We start from the raw sequence: 25,971 nt of genomic DNA, 5'->3' as shown, positions 1-25,971 counted from the left end.
GACTTTTATCAACACAATCAAGTAATGGACGAGTAATATAAAAGGATATGCCAACTATTGTGGTGGAGTGGCAATGTTCCTCCCTCTGAGCCAGAAGGCCTGAGTTCAACCCCCACCTATTTCAGAGGTGTGTAAAAACACCTCTGAACAGGTAGGTTGGAGAATATCTATAAAGGATATGTGAAGGACTATTGTGGTACAATGGTAGTGTCCCTACCTTTTAAGCTAAAAGACCTGGGTGGTCCAGAGGTGTGTCATGACACTTCTGAACAAGTCGACTAAAATTCATAAAAATATGGGGAAAGGACATGAAATGGAATTGCAGCAGAGAGTTCAGATATATTTTGGAAGATAAGTGTGATTTAGAACAGTGAAGCTCAATTACATTTTATTCAGTGTCTCAGCTGAAATGGAGCCTTGCTTCTGATTAGAAAAGTGATGTGGAATTGGTTACTCACTGTTCCTATTTGTTGAAGTTCAGGTACCGATTGAACTGAAGTAAATACATAAAAGCACTTCAATTAAATTCTAAGAGAGGTGCTACTGAAAAACATTCATCTCACTTTCTAATATTGCCCAAGTTTATTTATTCTGAACATTTTTGAAGAAATTTCTTCACCCAGAGTGGTAAGCCTGTTGAACACACTTCCACAGAAAGCAGTTGAGACCAAAACATTCAATGTTTTCAAGAAACAGTTGTAGCTCTTAAAGGGATCAAAGGAATGGGGAGAAAGCAGGAATAGGGTACCGATTTAAATGATCAGCCATGATCATATTGAATACCAGTGCAGGCTTGAAGGGCTGAATTGCCTGCTTTAGCTCCTATTTTCTACATTCTGCTGTGCTTAACTGAGATTTTGCAATGTTTATATGTAGTATGAAATTTGTAGTTGAAAAATGTTTCAGAATGCTAGCGTTTTAAAACTTTTTTATATAGATTCAGAGTTATAGCTTGTTTATGATGAGCTGTTTCTCACATTTAAGTGCAATTTGAAAGGTTTGACATTTTAATGTTCAATTTATCCTTTGAACATGAAACATGATGCATCAAATAAGATGCAAACATTTGAAAATTTCTTGCAATGCTGCTCTGAAGCACAGTTCATGACTATGTAAGATGGATAGTTTTCACAAGTAATGATTTTTCTATCGACAATCCTACAATTTTCACAATGCTGACAGGCCCAATGTGTCTGAGCTGGCTCTCTGCAAGATTAATTCAGCTAGGCCTATTGGCCTGCCCTTCCTCTGAAAATCCCCTCTTTCCATGCTTATCCTATTACCTTTTCAAAACCCCGATTGAATCTGCCTCCACCACACACACATCCTAACCATTTGCTGTGTAAAAAGATTTTTCCTTATGTTGATTTTGTCATTATCCAACCTAAATCTGAGTCCTTTGGGTATTTGAGTCGTAGAGGGTGGTGCTGGGAAAGCACAGCTGCTCAGGTAGCACCCAAGGAGCAGGAGTATTGACTTTTCAAGCATAAGCTCTTCATCGGGAAGCTCATCTTCCTGAAGAGCTTATGCTTGAAACATCGATTCGCCTGCTCCTCAGATGCTGCCTGACCGGTGCCTTTCAAGCACCACACTCTTCAATTCTGATCTCCAGCATTTGCAGTCCTCACTTTCTCCTTCGAGTATTTCTCCAACTCAGGAACTTCAGGGCTAATTGCAGCATTTTCTGCTGCTGTTACCTTAGATCAACAAATCAGCATAAAATATGACCAAGGGGACTCAATATTTCAGGGTACTTGATGTTACAGAAGAATAGGCAAAACGGAAAAGGAGGTGGGGTAGCTTTGTTAATTAAGGATGATATCCATGCAGTTGTAAGTTGTGATACAAGTGCAACAAATTATGATGGGGAATTGGTTTGGGTGTAATAAGGAATGGCCACGGAAAGTCATGGATGGGAGTGATTGAGGCAACTCTTCAGGACCCTATCAATTAGGACAAAGTATACATCAGGAAATAATGGAGCTGTGTAAGAAGGGTAATTTTAATCTGCATATTGACTAGACAAATCAGATATGCAAGGGTGATGTGGAGGACAAAAACCTAGTATTCATCATGGATTGCTTCTTAGAGCAGTGTACTGCATAAGTCACCTGGGAGTAAGCTATTTTAAAAGTAGTTCAGGATCATTTAAGGGGGAGTGATTACAACATAGCAGAACTTCAGTTTGAGGGAGTAACTTGAGTCTCAGACTAGTGTCCTCTCTTAATCAGAACAAATATGAAGAAACAGTTGTCTGAAACAAGTTGTGAAAACAGAGTAAGGGGAAAGATGGTAGATGTGCAGAAACAGACCTTTAAGCAGACGTTTCATAATGTTCAGCAAAGGTTTATTCCAGTCAAAAAAAAAAATTGGACTTGGGATGGGGGAAACCACTCGTGGTTAACAAAAAGTGATCCAGGAGAATTTATAAACAAAAACTAAGACTTGAGAGCTGCGAAGACTAGCGGTAGGTCAGAAGATTGGGATTTTATTTTTAGGAACCAGCAGTGGATGACTAAAAACCTAAACTAAGTGTGGGAACCTTGGAGGATGCAAGTGGGGAATTGGTAATAGGAACAAGGAAATTTTAGTTAATTTAAACCATTATTTGTCACAGGTCTTCATGGTGTAGGAGACGATAAATATCCAAAAGATAACAGGTAACCAAGGTGTTAATGGGAAGATAGATCTTGTAACAGTTTCCTTCACAGGGGGAAAACTATTGGCGGGGGCGGGGGGTGCTCTATTAGCAATACAGAGTGACACCAACAGAATGGGTTCAATTCCCAAACTGCCTGAGGTTATCATGAAGGATTCTCTTTCTTAGTCTTACTCCTCACTTCAGGTGTGGTCTCTCAGATTAAACTACCAGCAGTCATCTCTCTCTAATGACAGAACAGTGCTAATGTCTGGGAAGACTATGGCAACTGAACCTTTACTGTTGGAAAAAACTAATACCAAACAAGTTACCAAGACCTGATGGCCTGCATCTAGGGGGTTTTATAGTAAGTGGCTGCAGTAATAGTGGAGTTATTGGTTAAAATATTCCTTGACTCAAAGGATTCTGAGAGGGTTCCAGCAGATTGGGGCAACATGGTAGTTCAGTGGTTAGCATTGTTATCTGCTACGGTCCTGGGTTCAATTCCACCTTTGGGTGACTGTCTACGTGGGTTCCCTCCTGGTGCTCTGGTTTGGGTGGATTAGCCATGCTAAATTGTCCATTGTGTCCATAGATGTGGAGGCTAGGTTGGCTAGCTATGAGATATGTGGGGTTTACAGGAATAAAGTAAGAGGGTAGATCTGGATGGGATACTCTTCAGAGGGTTGGTATGGACTTGATGGGCTGAATGGCTTGCTTCCACACTTTAGGGATTCTATGATCTAAGATTGGAAAACTGCTGTGTTTATGGAAAGGGAGAGACAGAAATCAATAAACTATGGCCTAATATCTGTTGTTAGGAAAATGCTAGTGTCCACTATTAAGAAAGTAAAGGCAGGTAATTTAAAAAAAAACCTTAACACAACCAGTGTCAGCATGGTTTTATGAATGGGAAATCATGTTTGACAAATTTGAGGCCATGATAAGCAGAGTTGATAAAAGGGTAGATGGATATTTGGATTTTCAAAAGGAGCCACAAAAAGGTATTAAACAAGACAAGATCTTATGGCATTGGGGCTAATGTATTAGCATGGATTAAGAATTGGTTAGCACACAGAAGACTGAATTGGAATTAACAGGTTCTTTTTAGTTGGAAAGACCTAACTAGTGAAGTACTACAAGGATCAATCATAGAGCTTCAATTATTTACTACCTCTATTAATAACTTGGAGGAGGGGTATTTGAATGTCTTATTTGCTGATGATATAAAAATAGATTGGAGGGAATATTATGATGAGGATGTAAGGAATTTTCAAGGCAATATAAGTAGGTTGAGAAGGCAGAAAAAATTTAAGGTTAGAAAATGTTAAATACTTTTTGGGAGACTCTCCAAACAAGTACAGTCCAGAGGGATTAGAGTGTTCTTGTGCATGAAACACAAAGATAGCTACTTTCTGCAACTGCATGCTAAGGAGGCAAACACAATTTCAGCCTTTATTGCTAGGGGGTTTGAAACCTTTTAAAAAAAGGGAAGTCTTGTTGCAACTGTACAGGGTGTTGGGGAAGCCACACCTGGAGTACTGTGTACATTTTTGGTGCTCCTATTAAAAAGAGATTCATGAGGCTGATTCCTGTGTTGAAAGGGTTGAATTATCAAGCATATTTAGACAGGGGGTTTTGTTTTCATTCATCAGAGTTTGGAAGAATGACTTGGTCTTATTGATATATATGAGAATCTGTGGCAGGGCCCCCTGTGGCGTGGAGGATGGTGCATGTCTGGAATTCCGTATCCTAGCGAATTGTGGAATCTTGATCACTGGAAATATTTAAAGAGGAGGTGGATAGATTTTTGAAATATCAGTTAACTGACAGCTAGACTGATCTGGTGTGAAAGAGAAGTTGAGGCCCTGGGGCAGATCAATCATGAGATTGTTGAATGGCAATGCAGGCTTGAGGGACCGAATAGCCTACTCCTGTCTCATTTCTTATGTTCTTAAGAAATCTGTGGTCTACATGGCTGAATAGCTCACTGTCTTGACAAATGTGCTGTCAGGTGCTCTATATTCTAGACTTTTATAGTGTGTAAAAGTTCACTTTATAGTATTAATCAGTAAAACCCTTCTGTCAAAATTTAAAACACATCAAAATCACAAGCAGTTATTTCACAAACAACTTTTCACTCCATGAATGCAGGCTTAAACAAACTTTCAAAGAAGAAAACAAACTCAAACTTGTTGTAACAAGATGAAGGGAAAATAAAGTCTAAGTACAAATACACAGTAATGTGAAAGAAAACAACTGCTGAATACAATGAAACAAAGCATGGCACAGCTTCTTTGCAAAAATCTGCAATTTAAAGCTACTAGAATGATAATCAAGTACCCATGGTCAACTGTCGTCAGCTGGTTCATTAACAACCTTCAGTGAAGGAAATCTACCATCCAACCATGCTACCTGGTCTGGTCTACACTATTCCAGACCACAGCAATGTGGTTGTTAACTGCTCACTGAATTCTTTTCAGTTTTAAATGTGTCCCCTTGGGGATGGGTAAAGCTGGCATAGCCAATGACATTCACATTTTATGAATGAAAAAAAAATTAACCTCATGAGCTTGCCATGGTTTAGTTGGATGATAGGACCCATATAAGTTGCATGGATAGAATTGCAGTGAGAATTACAATGTATCACATCCTCTAATAAGTAAACCAGTGAGATATTTTCACATTAAACAGATTTTTGCTTGGGAATGAATAGGGAAACAAAGGCCCTATGTTGATTTTGAAGGTTTTTGTTTTACTTGATCCAATAATGTAACTACTGACCGTATAGTGCTCAGCTGAAGATCACAAAAAAAGCATTGCCACAGGCATACAGCTTCTCTGTAGGGATTGTCAAAACAATTTTGCATCAACTACTCAAGGGGTGGTGTTAACCAGTTCAATTGGTATGACCTCTGACACAACAAACAAACAACCATTTTGTCTCAAAATCAATGCTGTATTTGTCTCATTGATCTACAGGAATCAAGTCTGTTTAAAATACAGAAACCAAAGTACAGAGCAGAAAGAAAGAAATGGCAGCTGATGTATGAAGTAACTACAGAGTAAAAGCCCAGATATATAAACACAGATGCTGCTTTTTTTGTCCAGCAATTAAAACATGGCAAAATTTACATATGACCAAGAAATGAAGAATCAGGCAGAGTAGTTCAGTCAGAACCACACTGCAAGAAAGACCTGTTTAAGCACTTCATTGCTAACAGTATTTTATTAGAAATGTTACTATGAGATTTGATCCTAAAATACTACTTTGTTTTGTATACAGATTCCATAAAAACACTGCACAATTACACAAGGTCCACACTGAATGTCCTTGTCAGCCACTAAGAATTTCTCCCAATACATTGTCTGTGTTGTGGATTGAGAAATAAAATCTTTCTCTGAACTGGGTGCCTAATTGGTCCAACAGTTTTTGTCTCTCCCTCTTGTATTGTGTCTGCTTAATGGATTTACATGTCTCCACTGTTGCACACAGTAGTTTCCCCCCACCCCACAGTATGTTGCCATTAGTTTGGTAGCGCAGCCTTTGTGAAAGACCTGCCTGCGGTTCTTGCATAGTTGAATTGAATATGCTTCTCTGAAACTGAGCTTCAAGCACACTTCCACGTGACACTATAGGAATAACTGTGCTACAAATATCCAGTGAGCTGTTCTGGTTTCAGAAACCCTTTATAAAGGCTACCTAAGTAAAGAATTTAATTAGCATGTTCTGAGTATCAACAGAGTATTTACATTTGTACACGAACCACAAGGACCTGTTCTGCATATCTTGTAATTGTTAATAAGGCAAAACAAATTCAGATTTGTACATTTCTCAGAATACACAGACATTTTTGGGAAGCAAATAAAGTCATTTTTGGCCTCAATAAGAAACATCACAGTGGATTCATTGTAAATTGGTATCTTGATTAATGATACCAATTGCAAACCCTGGGTATTATTAAAATAGTCCGAGGCCTGTAATTGCTGAAAAACAGAACACAAAACTGAAAAGCAAACAAATTAAAGTGAAATAATAAAATTACAAATTCATACAAATTAGATTTCAAATATTGGAAAAATGTACAAACATGATTTCAGAATTCTTCTCTGCACAAAGAAATCTAGAGATTTATAATTGATAATATATTAATTCCAATTATAAGCAATCTTCTGATATCAAAGTTCAGACTTTATATCCCTCTCAACTGTGCTTCAATTCTATAAATTTACAGGGTTCTCTTCTTGTTGCAGTGCATTATTTGAATCAAAGGATCTCATATACAGGACAGCCGTCACTAGGTCCAAGAACTACCTTGCCTCAACTTCTTTGGGATTACGAGAAGGGGAGTAGTCCCGGGACTCTGAGTTAGTGAGTGGTGTAGTCCTCCGGGGAGAGACAGACCGTGCACTGCCTGCTGGTACAAGAGGAGGTGGAGCACTCAATGCTGCAGTTGGTGGGGTCCTGTTCAAAATACCATTGTGATTGGCAGTGGATGGACTTAGCCTTGGGTAGTGCATTCCACTTATATGAGGCATAAAGGACGGCACATGTGCCAAGTGACTATCCATAGCAGACGTGTGCAAGGCATGTAACCTAGCACGGTCAAATTCTTCCCTTAGATGCAAACGTTCTCTTTCATCTGTGTGTCGTAAGCGCTCCTGTTCACGTCTGACCTCCAGAACATGCTCATGATTGTAGTCATGAGGCTCCCTGTCTCTAAATGACCGATCATGCTCATAGAAACCAGCTGATGTTGGGAACCGGTGCATGGAATCTGTGCGTAAAGGGAATTCCATCCTGCGGTGCAAATCAAAGCTCCGGTATGCATCACGTAAAGGATCCCGGACAGGATCCCATGAAAATCCAGGGTGGGGCAGTCGTTCTCTTCCCGCCAGCGGGTTCATGCCTATGAAAGGTGTTACCATTCGTGCACGGTCCAGCACGTTCATGTTGTTCATCTGGTGGATGCTGCTCATTGTGATGGGCATGGGCCCCATAGAATGACCCAGTGAAAGTCCGTGTATGGATGTGTGGTGAGGTGGCTCATTGTTCCTTGGATGCTGAGATGAGTCCGAACCTATTACCATCACTTCATTATCCTCCTTTCGCTCTTCCTTTATCTTTACATCGTTCTTTATTTTCTGGAGGTCACAGGACGGCTCTGATTTCCTTTCACTGTCTTTGCTCACTGAATTGCTGAGCTTCATGCTTTCACTCAGCACACCTCTGTTGTATGGAGAATTGGGCCTCACAACTGGTTTTGTGTTTTCTTCAGGTAGTCGTCTCTCATGGCTCTGCCCATCCTTTACTGGTGACCGGTTCTCCTTGATTTTATGCTCAGTGCCGGGGAACTCTCTCAGTGGGTCTGTGTGCTCCCTCTCCAGCTCCTTTGACCGATCTCGCTCAGTGTTGCTGTGGTGCCTGTTTGGATCATTCATGCTTCGGCTGTTGCTGTGGATGAGGTTGTTGATTTGATGGTTGACTGGAGCAGATGCTGGTGATGATCGGTTGGAGTGCCTGTTTTTCTCCACTCCGTCCCTAGAAAAAAATGCCAATGTTTTAAACTGCATGGTACTGCAAACAAATATGTCTGGTAATCGGTTATTCAAATCTAGTTAATCTGAAAAGTTTGGAAAGTTTGTAGGCAAATTATTTTTAATATGAAATTCTGGAAATATCTCACAGGTCAATGGGACCTTTTAAAGTGAAACGCTGCATGTGGTCGATACATAGAACGCTAATGTTATCTCTTTTGCAATGCTGATGGACAGCTGCATATATCAAAATGAGGCTTTTTTCTTACAATTACGCAGAGCTGAAATGTCTTTTCATAGAATCGCAGAATTATAACTGAATGTTTGCTCGATTCAGTCAACAAAACATAATGGTATTCATTTTAAGTCAGAAATAAACTGTTTAGATATTTGATAAGGAATATTTTTTAAGCAATGACTTGTAATGTTTTTGCAGGAATTTGGAAGCAGATTCAACAATAATTTGAAAAAGTGATTTCAGAAAAGAAATATTTGCAGGGCTACAGGGCTAAATTGATAGCTTTTCCTGAGAATTAGCACAGGCGTGAAAGGCAGACCAGGCTCATTGTGCTGTAAAATTCGATGATTCTAATATAATGAACAGACAAATTAAGACTCCCAAAGATCACTGTATTTTACACTGTGGGATTCTAGAACTGATTTTACATTTGATTCTTTAATGATTTGTGTTGCCCATCCCCCTTGCAAAATAAACACAAATGAAGGGATGATTTATCGATGGGTGACATCATCTTCCACATTACAAATAAATGTCGGGATTAATGTTCCACAACTTAGTTTGGTGCATTGGTTTGCTGCAAAATACAGGCCCACTGACAGGATATCCTATTAGCATTGGCATTCAAACTACGATTGAATATTACAAACTGCTGGAAATTTCAGATCATGGCTGCTTCATTCTGCAGTGGGGTGTGAGGGAAGAAGGGCATCCTGTGTCTTTCTGTGAGTCCCATTGTAATCAAAATTGTCCACGTGAAGCGAGTCCATATGCACAGCACCTTTTCCAACAGCAACAGTGAAAACTGTTCAAAAATTGGATCAATTTGTTCTTGATAATTAAATCATGTTCTTATTCGCATGATGAATTGGAAAATGTTTGTGAGAACCTGATGTGCACAGAACCATTAGTCTATGGAGGAAGATGCTCAGATCAAGAAGAATCAACCCTATAACACATGAAGTGAAGTAGATAGAATGTGTTCACACAGGGAACGCTACTGATAGAGAACTCCCTGTGAACAAGATGGTATAGTTAGGCACGTACCTTTCTTTCTCTCTGTCACTTTTAAGTGAAGATTCTCTTTTCTCCAAATCTCGGTCTCTGTCGTGATTAGTTACCGAGGAGCTTCGTTCAGACTCCCCTGGCTTTGGCCACTGTGGTGGGGTTGGAAATGAAGGTGGAGTTCGATGGAGACGGTTCCACGGTTCATGAGCATTGTTGAGGCTTTGTATTCCTGGAGCTTCTTTGTGACCAAACATGCTGTTGGAAGCTAGGCAAGTAGAATATATGAGAAACAAACAAATTAAGTGGAATACTTAAAATCACATGATGGACAAGATTCTATGATGTACTGTTTTGCCAAGCCAAAAAAAAAACACTTGGAGCTGGATTTGGACATTGACAGTCAAGTTTTCACAGTTGAGTTGCTTATTTGAAGTAGACTTAGAACAGGGACACAGTAAAGACATTTAGTCTTGATAGTGCATACTCCATGCCACCATACAGCAATACTGGTGGAAGCTTGCACTTATGAAGCCTGAATGCCTATGTTACACCCAGATGGTTCGAGTCCCTTAATGAGTCAAGTGTAAAAACTCAGTCTGATGTCTGTACTATTGTTTGAGAAAGAATGCTCATGCCGCCGGGGCAGCTCCTACATGACCTGCATGACAGCAATAATTGCCAGATTTAGAAAGTGGGATACGCAATGCAACATTATCACATCATCAGCTGCATTCTTCTGATTTTTTTTAAAGGGACTTGGCAAAGATGTTAGCAGGACATGTGTGTGTGTGTTAATGGCCTATTAAGATAGCTAACTCCTGCATGAAGTAAACACATTGGCAAACTGCCACAGCTAGTCAAAACAAGTAATTGCACTCCTTCCTTTGTATAAAATTCATTCATGGGATAAGGGCAACACTGGCTAGGGCTTGCATCTATTGCCCATCCCTAATTGCACAGAGGGCAGTTAAAGGTCAACTACATTACTGTGGGTCTGGAGTCACATGCAGGTCAGACTAGGGAAGGCTGACAATTTCCTTCCCTAAAGAACTTTCGGGAATTGGATGGGTTTTTCTGACAATTGACAATGGATTTACAGTCATCATTAGACTCTTAAGTACAGATTTTTAAAATTGAATTCAATTCATTTGCCATGGCAGAATTCCAGTCCAGGTCCCCTGAACATTACTGGGGCAAAAACAGAAATTGCTGGAAAACCAAGTCTGGTAGCATCTGTGAACACAAAGCAGAGTTAACGTTTTGGGTCCAGTGACCCTTCTTTAGAACTGACTGTAGCTAGAAAAAGGTTGGTATATATAATAAAGATGGGATGGGAGAATGGGAAAAGACTAAAAGATAGGTGGAGATGGAGCCCTGAGAGAGAGAACAACAGTTGGGCAGATAAAGGAATGGGTAAAGGTCAGCCCTGGGAAAGTGGATAGCTGCTAATTGGGACCAGCAGCCCATGTTACAACAAGGCCTGCTATGTGGGGTTTGGAGTAAGAACATGGGAGAAGAAGAGTTCCACCCTTAAAATTATTGAACTTGATATTGAGTCCAGAAAACTGTAGGGTTCCCAAGTGAAAAATGAGGTGCTGCTCTTTCAGCTTCGTTGGGAGCAATTGTAAAAAGCCTGAGAAAGAGATGTTAGCCAGGAAACATGGTGGTGTGTTGAAGTGGCAGGCAACTAGAAGGTCAGGGCCATTTTTGTGGACAGAACATGGGTGTTCTGCAAACCTTCATCCAATCTGTGCTTTGTTTGGCCAAGTACAGAGGTCCCACATTGAGCAGCGAATACAGTGGATTAGATTGAATGAAATGCAGGTAAAACACTGCTTCACCTGGAAGGTATGTCTGGGGCCCTGGATAGTGAGGAGGGAGGAAGGGAGGAAGTAATTGGGCAGATGTAACACTTCCTGTGACTGCAAGGGAAGGTGCTTGGAATGGAGGAAGAGTGGACCAGCGTGTCCAAGAGAGAACAGCCCCTGCAGAAGGCTGACAAGGAGAGTTGAGAATATTTGTCTGGTGGCTGCATCCCATTGGAGGTGGCAGAAATGGTGGCTAATCCTTTGGATGCGAATGCTGGTCGATTAGTAGGTGAGGATAACAGGCCTCTATTGCTGTGTGGAAGACCGGGGTGAGAGCCAAAGTACAGGAGATGGATCGGACATGGCTGAGGGTCCTGTCAACAATGGTGGCGAGGAATCCTTGGTTGATGAAGGTGGTGGACATTGTGAAGGCCTCCTTGTCTAAGTTGGCATCATTGAAACAGGTCTGGAGGAACTGGGAGAATGTAATAAAGTCTTTGCAGCAAGCAGAGTGTGTGTGTATAGTCAATGGGAGTGTATGGGAGTTAGTGGGTTTGTAATGGATATTGGTGGCCACCCTATCCCCAGAAATGGAAACAGAGATGTCGAGGAAGGGAAGAGTCAGAGATGGACTGGTGAAAGTGAGAGCAGGGTGGCAATTGTAAGTGAAATAACTTTTCCCATTCTGGATGAGAGGGGAAAGCAGCACTGATGATGTCAATGACTTACTAGAGAACGAGTTGTGGATGGGGGCCACTATTGGACAGGTACAAGTAAAGATTCAGGCATAACTGGGCCCAATGCAGGTACCCACAGTCACCCTTTTACCAGAATAAAGTGGGAGACACTAAAGGAGAAAATACCTGGGTCTCTAGATTAACAGTCCAGTGATAATACCAATCTAAATAAATACATTATCTGAAAAAAAGTGTTAGGACAACACAATGAATAATGATACTTTAGATTTACAATACAAATGTCCACTAACCAAGTGCTGGATTGCCTAATCCTCCAAAGGCACTCGTGCTGAGGTTTCCAAGGCCACCGTAGGTGTTTGTTCGACTGAATGGATCTGTAAAACGACATGGATTTAAAAAACAGTCAGCCATTGCTATAAAAGACTTAGAGGTCTGAGGACATGCATTTAATTTTGCAGACTGACTCTCAGTGAGATTTACTGTAAAATGGTGTTGACTATTCCTTTAGAAGGTTTGATGTATAAATAGTTCACTTTAATACCAGGCAGCATCTTGTTTCTAACTGCCTAATAAAACCTGTCTGAACGCGTGCAATCTTTTCCAAGCTAGTAAAACAGCAGGCTCATAGGTTAGTTAAACTAAAGTCCAATGACTTGAGAACAGGTGTTTTTGTTCTGCATCTGTGGGCTGCGCGGAGGCTCAGTGGTTAGCACTGGTGCCTGACAGCGCCAGGGATCCGAGTTTGATTCTAGCCTCGGGCAGCTGTCTGTGTGGAGTTTGCACATTTTCCCCGTGTGCGCACGAGTTTCCTCTGGGTGCTCAGGTTTCCTCCCACAGTCCAAAGATGTACAAGTTAGGTGCATTAGCCATGCTAAATTGCTCACAGTGTTCAGGGATATGTAAGCAATGTGCATTTGTCAGGGGAAATGTAGAGTAATAGGATAGAGGAATGGGTTTGGGTGAGAAACTCTTTAGAGGGTCGGTGCAGACTTGTTGGCCAATTGGCCTGTTTCCACATTGTACGGATTCTAATTCTATTCATTTATTTAAAACAACTGAAAATATCCAGACTTGACTGTTAAATTTATTTGCATATCCTAAAACTAGATTTTCCAACCACTGATAAAGAAAAAAATAGAACACCAAGTCCTTAGGATTTCACACTCAATTTGTCTGAGGTTTCTTATTCACACCAGTCTCAAAGAATGCTCCAGCGTGATATTTAAGAGATAATTTTACTCTAACTTGCCACACAGAAAATCTACTAGAAAGCATGTTTTACTATGATAAACTTTGATTTTAACTCATTTGACAAGAACTCACGAAAACTATACCGAAAATTGATGTAATTACAATTAACAACTACACTGCCTATGTTTCTTTTGTACATGCTGATTTAGGTAAAAGAGCTATTTTATCCTTGAAGCTAACATCCCTTGAAGATATTTATGATTATCACAGTAGAAAATGCTGTGTTGCGTGATTCTATGTACATGGGCGGCACAGTGGTTAGGACTGCTGCCTCACAGCGCCAGAGACCTGGGTTCAATTCCTGCCTCAGGTGACTCTCTGTGTGGAGTTTGCACATTCTCTCCGTGTCTGTGTGGGTTTCCTCCCACAATCCCAAAATGTGCAGGTTAAGTGAATTGGCCATTCTAAATTGCCTGCAGTGTTAGGTGAAGGGGTAAATGTTGGGGAATGGGCCTGGGTGGGTTGTTCTTTGGCAGGTCAGTATGGACTTGTTGGGCCGAAGTAAGTAATCTAATCATAAGTTTCAGACAACACTCTCTGTTTAAAAGGTTAAGTGCTAAAAATGAGTGGCATGGAATTATTTTCCCTCAGGCAACAATTTGTTTCAGCTTGCTGTTATTTCTGTATTCGAAGAATCATGGAATTGTTATTGTGCAGTGCATGTTACCCACCTTGTCTGCACCAGCTGTTTGAATAAACACTGACTTAGCACTATGCTGTTGGCCTTTCCCCATAATGTTGTAGAGAGTTAAAAATCACAACACCAGGTTACAGTCAAACAGATTTATTTGGAAGCTTTAGCTGTGGAGCACTGCTCCTTCATCAGGTGGTTGTGGAGTATAAGTAAGACACAGAATTAATAGCAAAAGTTCTTATACTCCACAGCCACCTGATGAAGGAGCAGCGCTCCAACAGCTAGTGCTTCCAAATAAATCTGTTTGACTGTAACCTGATGTTGTGTGATGTTTAACTTTGCACACCCCAGTCCAACACCAGCATCTCCAAATCATAAATGTTGCAGAGTATTTCTATTTAAATAATCACATAAGTCCTTTTTGAATGCCTCAATTTAACCTTTCTCTACCACAATCCCAAGCAGTGCACTATAAACCTGAACTACTCGCTAGGTGGAAACATTTCTTCTCACATCACATTTACTTTTATGGCTCTTAACCACTGGTTACTGTTTCTTATCACTCAGCAACAATGCTACTGTTCCCTTTATTCCATAAGCTATTATGTTTCTCTTAAAATCTGGCATGTGCACTGATCAACAGCATTATATTCATCAACTCTTTGTACTACCTCTTCAAAGAACGCTTTTTAAGAAATGCATGGTGACTCTCCCTAAATAGCCCATATTTGCCCATATGACTATTAATTCTATTCCAAATTACTGTTTCTACAGAAGGTTTTCCATTACTTTAACTAGTCTATAATTGCTGGGCTTTTATTTAGTATCTTTTTAAAACAAGGCCATGATATTTGCAATTCTCCAGCTGTCTAGTACCACCCCCGTGTCCAGGGAATACTGAAAGATTATGGCCAGTGCCTATATAATTTCTGTTCTTGTTTCCTTCAATATTGTTGGATGCATTCCATTCTGTCCAGGTGCTTTGTTAATTCCAAGTATTAACAGCTTATCTGAGATCACTGCTTCATCAATTTTGAACCTTTTCCGTGACCTGAGTTTCCTCCTCTGTCAAATGACTTCGGTAGCATCTGGTTCCTTAGTAAAGATAAATACTAAACATGCATTTATTATCTCAGATGTGCTCCCTTCTTTTATCTATAAATCTCCATTTTAGTTCTTAATGAGCCCTATTCCTTCTTTTACTACCCAAGACCTCTTTTGGAGTATGGCGTCTAGTTCTGGTTGCCCTGTTGTAGGAAGGATATTATTATGCTGGAGAGGATTCAGAAAAGATTTACTGGGATGTTGCTGGAAATGGAGGGTTTAAGTTATAAGGAGAGACTGGGACATGTTTCACTGGAGCAGAAGAGTTTGAGGGGTGACCGTATAGAGGTTTATAAAATCTTGATTTGGAAATGCCAGTATTAGACAGGGGTGTACAAAGTTAAAAATCACACAACACAAGGTTATAGTCCAACAGATTTAATTGGAAGCACTAGCTTTCGGAGTGCTGCTCCTTCATCAGGTGATTGTGGAGAACACAATTGTAAGACACAGAATTTTACTGGCCTATAGAAGTCTGGCGTTCCATTTACATTAACCGCTAGTCTTTTTTCACTTCTCTTATTTGCTTTTTCACTGCTTTTGAGATTTTTGCACTCAACTTGGTTCTCATATGTATCTGCTATTTGACTCTTGTCAGTGCATGCTTTATCATAATTGTAACTTCTTTTCATCCAGGAGAGCTTTGGATTTATTTGCCCTCCTTTTCCTTTTGAGGAAATATATCTTGACTGTATCCAAACCATCTCTTTAAAAATAGTTCAATATTCAGCTACAGGCCTTCCTGCCAACCTTCTACTCCAGTATGTCTGGTTCAGCTCTGTCTTGCCCCATTCAAGTTGGTTTTTCCCCAATTAACTATTCTTATTCTGGATTGCCCATTCCTTTTTCCACCATTATTCTAAATCTTATGATACAATGATCACTTCACCCTACATGTTCCCCTACTTATAGTTGATCAATTTGTACCACCTTGCTCTTGAGAACCAGGTCTAACTGTGCTGTTCATGTTGGACTGTACATATACTGCTCTAGAAAACTTTCCTAAACACAATCTAAGAATGATTTATCTCATCTGTCCTTAATATAACCACTATCTGAACCTATATTTGGGGTATTTAAAGTCCTTCGTTATACCTTTCTATAATGCTTGTGCCTCTTTATAATTTCATTTCAGATTTGCCTCTACATCTTTCCCAGTAGCCTTAAGACTGCATTGAGCAATGTACTTGCACCTTTCAGTAATGGAGGGTTTCAGAGGACTGGAAAATCGCTTGCTCGGTTTAAAAAGGGAGTAAGGCAAAAGACAGAAACTTATAGGCTGATTAGCCTAACCTCGGTTGTGGGTAAGGTTTCGAAGTCCATTGTGAAGGATGAGAATTCTGAATACTTGGAAATGTATGGTAAAGTCGGGCAAAATCAGCAGGTTTTGTCAAGGACAGGTCTTGCCTGACGAGTCTGCTAGAATCCTTTGAGGTGGTAATGAGCAGGTTTGACCAAGGAGAGCTACTGGATGTCATCTATCTGGACTTCAAGAAGGTGTTGCACAGAAATCTGCTGAGTAAGATAATGGCCCATGGTGTTAGAGGCAATGGAGATAGAAGCTTGGCTGTCTGGCAGGATGTAGAGAGTAGGGATAAAAGGGTCTTTCTCAGGATGGCAGCCGGTGACAAGTGGTGTTCCGCAAGGGCCAGTGTTGCGATCACAACGTTTCACTTTATACATTAATGATCTAGCTGGAGGAACTGAGGACATTCTGGCTAAGTTTGCAGATGATACAAAGATAGGCAGAGGGATAGGTAGCATTGAGGCGGCAGGAATGATTTGGATAGGTTAGGAGAGTGGGCAAAAAGTGGCAGATGAAGTACAATGTGCGAAAGTGTGTGGTCATGCACTTTGGTAAGAGGAGGAGGCATGGACTATTTTCTAAATGGGGAGAAAATTCAGAAATCTGAAGTGTAAAGAGACTTGGGAGTTCCAGTCCAGGATTCTCTCAAGGAAATTTGCAGGTTGAGTTAGTAGTTAGGAAGGCAAATGCAATGTTGGCATTTATTTTGAGAGGATTGGAATATAAAAGCAGGGATGTGTTTCTGAGGGTTTATAAGGGTCTGGTCAGACCACATTTGGAGTACTGTGCACAGTTTTGAGCCCCATATCTCAGGAAGGATGTACTGGCCCTGGAGTGGATTCAGAAGGGGTTCACGAGAATTGTCCCAGGAATGAAAAGCTTAACATTTGAGGAACGTTTTAGGAGTCTGGCTCTATATTCAATTGAGTTTAGATGGATGGGGAGTTGGTGGTGGTGGTGGTGGGGGAGGAGAATCTAATTGAAAATTATACAATATAGAGTGGCCTGGACAGAGTGGATGTTGAGAAGATGTTTCCATTGGTAGGAGAGACTAGGACCCAAGGGCACAGCCTTAGAGTAAAGAGAAGACCTTTCAGAGATAAGGAGAAACTTCTTCAACCAGACAGTGGTGAATCTTTGGAATTCTTTGCCACAGAAGGCTGTGGAGGCCATGTCATTGAGTATATTTACGACAGAGAAAGATAGGTCGTTGATTGTCATGGGGATCAAGGGTTATGGGGAGAAAGCGGGAGAATGGGGTTGTGAAATCTTCTGCCATGATTGAATGGCAGAGCAGACTCTAATGGGTTGAATGGCCTAATTTCTGCTCCTGTGTTTTATGGTCTAATCTGAGATTGCTAATCTATTTGAAAAGGGATTCCTCAACAAAAAAAGAGTTTGAGAACCATAGCCCAGTCTTGTCGAAGGTTTGGAACCAGCAAACATTGACAGTCAGGTTATATTCAGGGATCAAGACAGACTCATTTCACGCAGACTTGGAAAAATACTTGTGTTACAGAACTGGTCACTCCCATGGTCAAACTGCTGCAGGACAGCTACTATACTGGGATCTGTTCAACACCGTGGAAATTTACACAGGTATGTCAGCTTAGTAAAAGCAAGGCAAATCCAACCTAGCCAATTACCATCGCATAATCCTACTCCTGGTCTTCAGTAATTTAAGCAAAAAGCATCTGCAACAGTGCCATTAAGCAACAGTTACTCAGTAATAATTTGCTCACAGATGTTCATATTGGGTTCTGTCAAGGCTACCGAACTTCAGTCCCTTAAGTCCTCCATAATTATGACTCAAACTTATTCAATCAGCTATATCAATGACCAGGTGAATTTTAATAGGCAGAGGGAGCCATGCAAGATTCTGCTTAGCTGATGCCTTCAGGCTGCAGTGTCATTAATGCAGAATTTTCCATCTCAGTGAAATAAGCCATTTAAAAAAAAACAGCACAGTTGGTTTCAAGTCCAAGGAGTGGACTTTGGAGCTGCAAAAGAGTGAACTGGCACCTTATAAATTGATGTTGAAACGCTAGTGGAGCCTTCATTATTAAAACCAGAAAATAGCAGTGATATCACAAGGTACTGAAACCCGCTGAATTGCAACAGGCACTATTATAGTATCCCTTCTGGAAAAGAAAGCAGCTGAGGGAACTGTTAAGTGAAAGAAAACCTGATCATAATTTTATTTAGCTGTGACTAAATGCAATGTGAGCAATTGCTTTGTCAAACCCAAGTATAAGGTTGCATATTTGTAAATATTCACTCACTCACATCCCCTTTCCCCAGCCCACAGTTCTCACCTGCCAGGTGACCAGTGGGTAAATAGTTGCTGTGGTGATGAGGTGGAGGTCCAAAGGTGGTTGCAGTTGGATGTGCATTACCTACAAAGAAAGGACAAAAAAAGCCACGGTTAAATGAAGGATAAAGGAGTCAAGAAAAGCTGAAAGCAACAATCCATCAATACTGTTAACAAGTCATCAGAGAATAGAGATACATAGGGTCATTTCAGTGAACACGTACATATAGTTCAAATTATTACTATATCATCAACCCAGGAGGCAGCTTTCTGTTGAAATGGAAATGCATTGAAACATATCTTTTACTCTCCTTCCAAATGACTGATGGCGACTGTCATTTTCCAATCCGCCAAGATCTCAGGACACATCTAACAGATGAGAACCCGAGTGACGGGTTTTAAATGAGATCACTTACAAACTTTTGTAATGCACAGGACACCAGCAAGGCGATAATGAAGATCCACCAGAGAAACAAAAGGAAATGCTGCAAAGTGGCAGTACGTTATCGAACACAGTATTGGCTGGGCAGCCAACCATCTGTCTTCTGGACAGCTAGTCAAAGTTAACACATATCTACTAGGATACCAAAGATATCAGCACATCTGCAGTGCCTGGAAGGAGTGAGGTGTTTTTCAATGTGCCAGCAGCAGGGGAATAAAAACAATACACAATCAGTGAACATTTCATCTGATGGTAATTTAGTTAACGTTTTGAATCGCTATATTTTGTTGACTTCCAGGAAACCTTCATCAAATATCCAGTGAACTGCATCTACGTCATCATGGCTTTAGTGTAGTAAACACCCGACATGCTGGCAGTGATAAATACTTTAGGAAAGATGATTGAAAGAAGTGATAAGTAGTAAGATGGAAGGGGTTAGGAAGTTCAGGAAGGTAAGGGCTGAAACGGGACTATAGAGATAGGATTAGGGCAAAGGCGTTCAGAGGAGGATCTTGATTTAGTTGTGCTTGGGGTCAGACCGATAGGCAAGTGGAACCTAGTGCACTGAAATTCTGGATGAATTACCAATCTATGGAGGATAGCTGCCAACAAAGTCCAATCTGTATTGTCGAAGTAAGGATGGCTCATTATTTTAAATTGAAATCAGCTTTAGTCTAAACACTCATTAATGTTTAAAGATTTAATTCAGACCAAGGTGTAAAATTAATATATATATTATACTGCCATGAGTAAGATCAGAGAAAGATGAACCTTAGATCGATTCTCACTTGCTAAGAGGTTGAACCTAAAACTAAAGATATTGATTACAAGATTTTTGGAATGATTTAAAGTATCAAGCAGAGATGGAACCTAAAACCAGGACCATGACAATGCTGTGGGATCTCAAACACCAAATAAACTCCACAGGTTCAATCATCTAGTTTGGATGCAACATTTAGCAAACAGGCTTTCTGAAAAAGTTGCTGATTTCTTGGTCAGACAATAAAACCATCAGGTGCTTTACTAATAGGAGCAACGAGAAACCCAAAGAACGCCATTCCCAAGTTGAAACTTGCCATTCCTTTGTACTATGAGGTGTCAGAAAGATAAATGCACTAATCCATTCCAGCGCGTTTCAGCATGAATGAAGTATAATCTAAGAGAAGAGGAAATAAAACATTTCATGTCATCAGGTAACATACCTGTGGTTGAGAAGAGGGGCCTGGCCAGGTCATGTGGATATGAGAATCCAGGAAATATTCCAGGTGCAGGTGGTCGACTAAACAGGTCCAGCTTGCCCCCTATTTCAAGTTTGTGATGGTCCATTGGCATTTGTTGCTTTAAAAGTACAACAAAGTTCTTCAGTATCATGTACCAAAAGTAACCAATTGCTTCATAACATAAACTGGCTGATTTCTGTCTTGATAAAATGGGAGATAGGAGCTGGGAAGTTCCTCAGGGAATGTGAAAAACTCCTTTTGAAAAATTAATTTTTGTGAAAACAGTATTCCTGTTGATCGCCTTTTAATTAAGTGCACTTCCAAAAAGGAGATTTCAGCTAATAATTTTGGACAGAATTATTTAAAAAACATTGTTGCTCTGCTTGGGAGGGGAAGACAGGACGTGAGACTAAATGGCTCACATACATTGCCAAAATTCTAACACACATGGCAGCTTCTGATGTTGATTATATTTCGGGGAATATGATGGCATAATGGATTGGTAATCTGGAGGTCCAGGCGAATAATATGAAACATTTGGTTGAAAACCCACAATGACAGCTGATGGAGTCCAAATTCAATTAATAATGTCAGTTGAAAACTATCCTCAGTAAGGTTGACTATGAAGCAATGAATTCTCGTAAAAACCCATCTCATTCACTGATGTCCTTTAGGGAATAAAATCTGTTGTCCTTACTTGGTCTGGCTTACATATATTGGCAGATCCATGACAATGTAGTTCACTCTTAGATGCACTCTGAATTATTTTATATTATATTAGATTCCCTACAGTGTGGAAACAGGCCCTTTGCCCCCAACAAGTCCACACTGACACTCTGAAGAGCAATCTGTCCAGACCCATTCCCCTACATTTACCATTAATCTATCAAATGATTCAGTTCAAGGGTAATAGTGATATAAAGTAAATGCTGGCCTTGCCAGTGATTCCTACATCCCATGAAAGGATAAAGAAAAAAAAAATTCATTTAAACTGACATTTAAAAAAATACTTTGGGAAAAGAGAAAACAAAAATGGTCAATTCTGGGATTGAGAAGATTTGTTTTTTAAATACCTTCAGTTTTTGCTGGTGATGGTAGATTTGCCAGGCAATCTGCACATGAACGGCACACCATTTCCCAGGTTTCTGTAAGACACAAGACGCAATACATTTTAGTAGACTTGTTTCAACTGCAGTAACAAAAACATGCATGTTTATAGGCTTACTGAAACAAAATGCAAAGCACTCAATAAGAAGCCAAAAGCCTTCTAAATGGTGTGTACCCAAATATATATGCTGCAAAGTTTGAAGCAAATATTTAACGTGAGGTAATCCGTATGAATAAAAAAATTATTTTCAATCCTATGGTAAGACTGCTTTTAATTCGACAAATCAACAGATGTACACCAGAACAAGGATATGTAAATCAGGAGATAGAATGCACCTTGCACATGAGATTTGGACTGACTTACTGCATTTAGGAGTGGAATGCCAAGATGACACATGTAGATGACAATACAGTTTTGATTTTATAAAAGTGCTACTTTTATTTGAAGAAATCATAATAATTTAAATTTCAGCTGAATCAGAAACAGTAAAGCTACGTTCTCGGTTCTTCATTTTCAGCAAGAGATTGCTTATCTTCCATGATGAAAGTAAGAAGCCTGATTAAGAGCACCCTCACTAATTCAGGCAATGGAAATTTGTTATGCAAAGGAGAACTTGAAGAATAAGAATTACTGCACCTATGGTGAACAATCTTCTGCTCATGCCACAGCTTATTTTGACACTTCTTTCTGAATGAGAAGAATTTGACTAGGAACTATAGCAGATTGTAAAACAACCTGATGGTGTCATGGCTACATCTCATGAAAAGCAGGTCCAAAATGCAACACTAATATTAGGAGCAGTCTGTCATGGCTTCTTTCGAAGCAACTTCTATGGTTAACTTTCTCAAAATTAATACATATTTGGGTTACAGTTCTTCTTGAATGACCCTTGATTTTTCTCAGGGTGATGCATTATTATTTTGAGATGGAATAGAGGTCAGTATTAGTGGGACATATTCCAAAACCTGCTTATCCATTCCTTATGATAAACTGACCAATGTCTTGTCTTCACAGTTGACTGAATTTCCAATGTGTACAGCAGTAGACTGTTTATACATGCACCCATAAGGTAGAATCTTAGGTCTCCTTCATCCTTGAGGGCTTAGAATTAAAGAATGATTATCTCATGATCTCAATGATATTTGGATACTAGGGGCATGAAATGAAAATGAAGTCTGTGCACATGTCTGCGTTAGATAAGGCAGCCAAGGTATTACAGTACACAGCTGAGCTGTCTCTATTATTGAGAGCCAAGCCATCAATGTTATTATTTCCAGATCAACAGCACTAACAAGCATAAGGTAGCAGACTCAATAAATCACAGACATCTGTGCAAGACTAAATACTACACTTAAGCATGCTACTTATTTGTTACACTCTCCTGAACTCCAGAATATCTTGTTCACTAAATATAGTGCAAGGGCACACTAACTGCTTACCCAGTGACAAGAGATAAACCAAAGCATTCAGTACTTATCATTAACAAATTCCATATTGGTTGAAGTAATTTGAATCTCCCTGCATCATGATTGTAAAGATGTCTACCGATAGGCTTATTATTTGGGTACTGAAGAAGCGAGAGCTTGCCAATTACCATTATTATAATCTGCTTCCTTTTCTGTGACAGGGGAGGGTGGAAGGAGAAAAGAAAAATAAATAAAACAGTTCACTTTTCCTAATCATGGCGCAAACGTGTACATAAACCAGCCAGAGAAGCCAACAGCTGTGAATCAACCCACCCTGACCCCCATTAAAAAGAAAAAATAGTTTACAAGTATATTTTGAGAACAATACAAGTAGAAGAATTCAGCAGGAATACTGACTATCCTTGGCTGAATAGGGAGCAAGTCGGGAACAGGTCAAGCTTAAGAATATAGAAGATAATAGCGGTCAGAACTGTATGTATTCCGAGCTTCTATCATTAATTCTCTTGTATTAAGAGGGGAAGAAAAGATGAATTAGATCTTCAGGTAACCAAAGAGTGAGCAGGCTAATTTGGAAATGCCCCAAAGAGCCTGAAGTTGTGACCGCAAAAATACCTGGTGCCATCAAATTCAAGGTCTAGCTATCAAGTCCAATAAATTTTATAGTGAAGGATGTTTTGAAGAATTTTTCTGGAAATCCAAAAACAAAAGAGGCAAAATAATTCCCGGACAGCCTTTAACCTGACTTCTATGAAATGGAATCCCTGGCCTAGGACTCATCCCCAGGCAAACTGGGGTGTCAATTAATACTTTTACTCAAGGTATACTTACGCCCATTGGTTTTTGAGGTAGATTTACCCTTTTGAGTGGGAGCTGGAAGAAAACAGTAAACACAAATGAAACAAATAAATTCTTCATGGATGAAACCATGTCAAAAATAGATGTCTTGATTTTTTTTTTAAAACAAAGTCATCCATAAGTTTTCCCCTTGGCCTTCAATTGCAGTCTGCAAAGAAGTGTTCAGAGGGAAGATAGAAAGCCTTGCTGAAGCACAAAGATGTTTGAAGTCAGAACTTTGTGATAACGCCTTCATTTCTCATCCTTTGTTGCCAGAAAGCAAACAAACTTCAATAGATTTCAAAGAAATGTTGCATTCACAATGAATGCATCACTACAGGAACAGAAGTTTTGATGTGTGGATAACCACGTAAACTCTCAAATGATGCTTAAAAAGCAAATAAGATTTGAAATTGGGCCCCAACGTAGATCACAGAAAGGAGATAGGACAGGTTCAGTAAAGTTTATATAATCTATTTGGTTGGGACTAAGCCAAAAGGCACATAGAATCATACAACTATGCATTTTGAATATTCTGTATTAATTTTAAATATGAACACACTTGCTGTGTTTATCCATTTAGAGCATTATGGAGGGAAAACCAGCACTAAGTTAATTTGCTCCAAATTACTTAATCACACCGACAAAATAATATTTACAGAAATGCACACTATTACAACTGCACAACCCACCAGAGCAAACACAGTTATTTGATTACAGAAATCTTTAATTTTATTTAAGCATTTTCCACAACTTTCAAAGAACAAGAGTTGTTGTCTTTACAACGTTCAGAAATAATTTAAGCTTGCCATTTCCTTACACCAGTGACTGAATTAGATACATCATGGTCTGTTTATTAGTAAATAAATGATGATGATTTTCATACTTCAGAATTTTTCCTAAGCTCATGTCAGGCCAATTGGAATCGTAAAAATCTGATTCAACACTTCAGGTTATCTACAAACCGAATTAAATTTAAAAAAAAAAGCTCAGTTTCAAAATTACCCTTTTATCTTTAACATTTAAGAAGTATCCAATTAGAATTTCCACAATATGTGTCAAAATGGAAACGTGTCAGAAATCCCATGTAAAGGTTCTGCAGGCATGAAGTACAGTCCAGAGAAACTCCCAGGCAGATGGAGAAAAGAAAAATAACTCTTCATATTGTGTTTCTTTTGGACCATAAAGTTGAAATCAGGTGCATGAACATTCATATATCAGCATGAAACAGCAGAATGAATGGCTTTTGTGAAGCACAATAATCGAGTAATTCTGCCAGAAGTGATCAAAAAAAGGCAGTAGGCAGTTTGAGGTGCCAACTTAAATTTTAGACAAAATCATACAAACAGGTATTAAAATTAGTTATAAACAATGTCAGCAAAAAACAAACTTGGGACTTGCATTGTGCATACTTTCAAACATTCTATTATAAACAAGATGTTTTGGAATAGAAACAAACCAAATTAATAAAGTGCAAGGTTTATTCATAAGACAAGTAACCATTGCAAAAAGTTAATCTCACTTACTCTTATTGACTGCCTGTATGGATCTGACAACTGCTAGAAAAGACAGAAAAGTTGCACAATTATATTAACAGAAGCAAAATTTTAATGGGAACTGACAACATAAAAACCTTCTTGGATAAATTAACGAGATTTTGGTCAGCGTCTAATGCAATAAACTCACCCAAACTTGAGTTTATCACTCAGTGGCAATTTCAAAGAACTTTTGGTTTACATGAAACTCACGTTTCTTTTTTAAAAACTTTCATATTTTCATGTCACCATCAGTAAAATGACATTTCTTTCTTTAACAGCACTTACAGACAACAAAATAATGTAAACATTTTCACAAAGAAGCTAAACTAATAGCACAACATCTATGTTTGCTGTGTGTCGCTGCTAATCATCGCCATCGGTCAAAATATATGGTACATTGTTGCTGTATATTATTGTGTTCACTATCAATGGTCACTTTTAAAAAAATATACAAATGCTTTGCAGAAGAAATTATAATTATTCTTGGTAATTAATTCATTTGATCATCCTGATTCATTTTGAATTAGCTGATCTATATAGATTGCAAAATCTATTCATTTTTTATTTCATTTTTAGGTCAATACATTTTGTTACAGAAGTACACTGCTGTGTGCATGCAACAAATCATCTTAGCTGTTGCACTGCCTGAACTCTGCAGTGGTAAATGTTATAAACTGATTTCAGAGTCAGGTACCACAAACTGCTAAAGTTCTCTGCTTCCTTAACTCTCTGCCTGGGTGGGAACAAGTTCTGTCTTCACAGCTGTGTTTTAACTTCACTTATTTATTGGAAATTTGAACATTTTCAACAACCAGCATTAACAAAGCTTTAACTCAATTCATCTTTCAGTTATATCTATTGTCCCTAT

At 39.4% G+C, this 25,971-nt stretch overlaps 1 protein-coding gene across 12 annotated transcripts in view; it reads right to left on the bottom strand.

The window, feature by feature from the left end:
• Window positions 1-6,412: 6,412 nt before the first annotated feature.
• The window catches only part of fbrsl1 (fibrosin-like 1), a 1,023,586-nt gene continuing 1,004,027 nt past the window's right edge, over window positions 6,413-25,971 (bottom strand). For 8 of the 12 annotated variants that reach the window (XM_043715446.2, XM_043715444.2, XM_043715451.2 and 5 more), the window contains 8 exons: window positions 25,092-25,124; window positions 23,560-23,601; window positions 21,270-21,341; window positions 20,179-20,314; window positions 18,539-18,619; window positions 12,219-12,302; window positions 9,462-9,687; window positions 6,413-8,180 (listed from right to left, as the gene is read on the bottom strand). In XM_043715446.2, the coding sequence (XP_043571381.1) occupies window positions 6,950-8,180; window positions 9,462-9,687; window positions 12,219-12,302; window positions 18,539-18,619; window positions 20,179-20,314; window positions 21,270-21,341; window positions 23,560-23,601; window positions 25,092-25,124 (1,905 nt within the window). In that variant the 3' untranslated portion in view covers window positions 6,413-6,949. The remainder of the gene's footprint in view (window positions 8,181-9,461; window positions 9,688-12,218; window positions 12,303-18,538; window positions 18,620-20,178; window positions 20,315-21,269; window positions 21,342-23,559; window positions 23,602-25,091; window positions 25,125-25,971) is intronic. The other 4 variants (XM_043715445.2, XM_043715447.2, XM_043715448.2 and 1 more) reach the window with 4 other exon arrangements.

The sequence above is a fragment of the Chiloscyllium plagiosum genome, unplaced genomic scaffold (genome assembly GCF_037043375.1).
Source record: "Chiloscyllium plagiosum isolate Xiang-an unplaced genomic scaffold, Cpla_swu_hap1 HiC_scaffold_24, whole genome shotgun sequence".
Taxonomy (NCBI): Eukaryota; Metazoa; Chordata; class Chondrichthyes; order Orectolobiformes; family Hemiscylliidae; genus Chiloscyllium; species Chiloscyllium plagiosum.
This window is presented reverse-complemented; position numbering and strand designations above follow the sequence as displayed.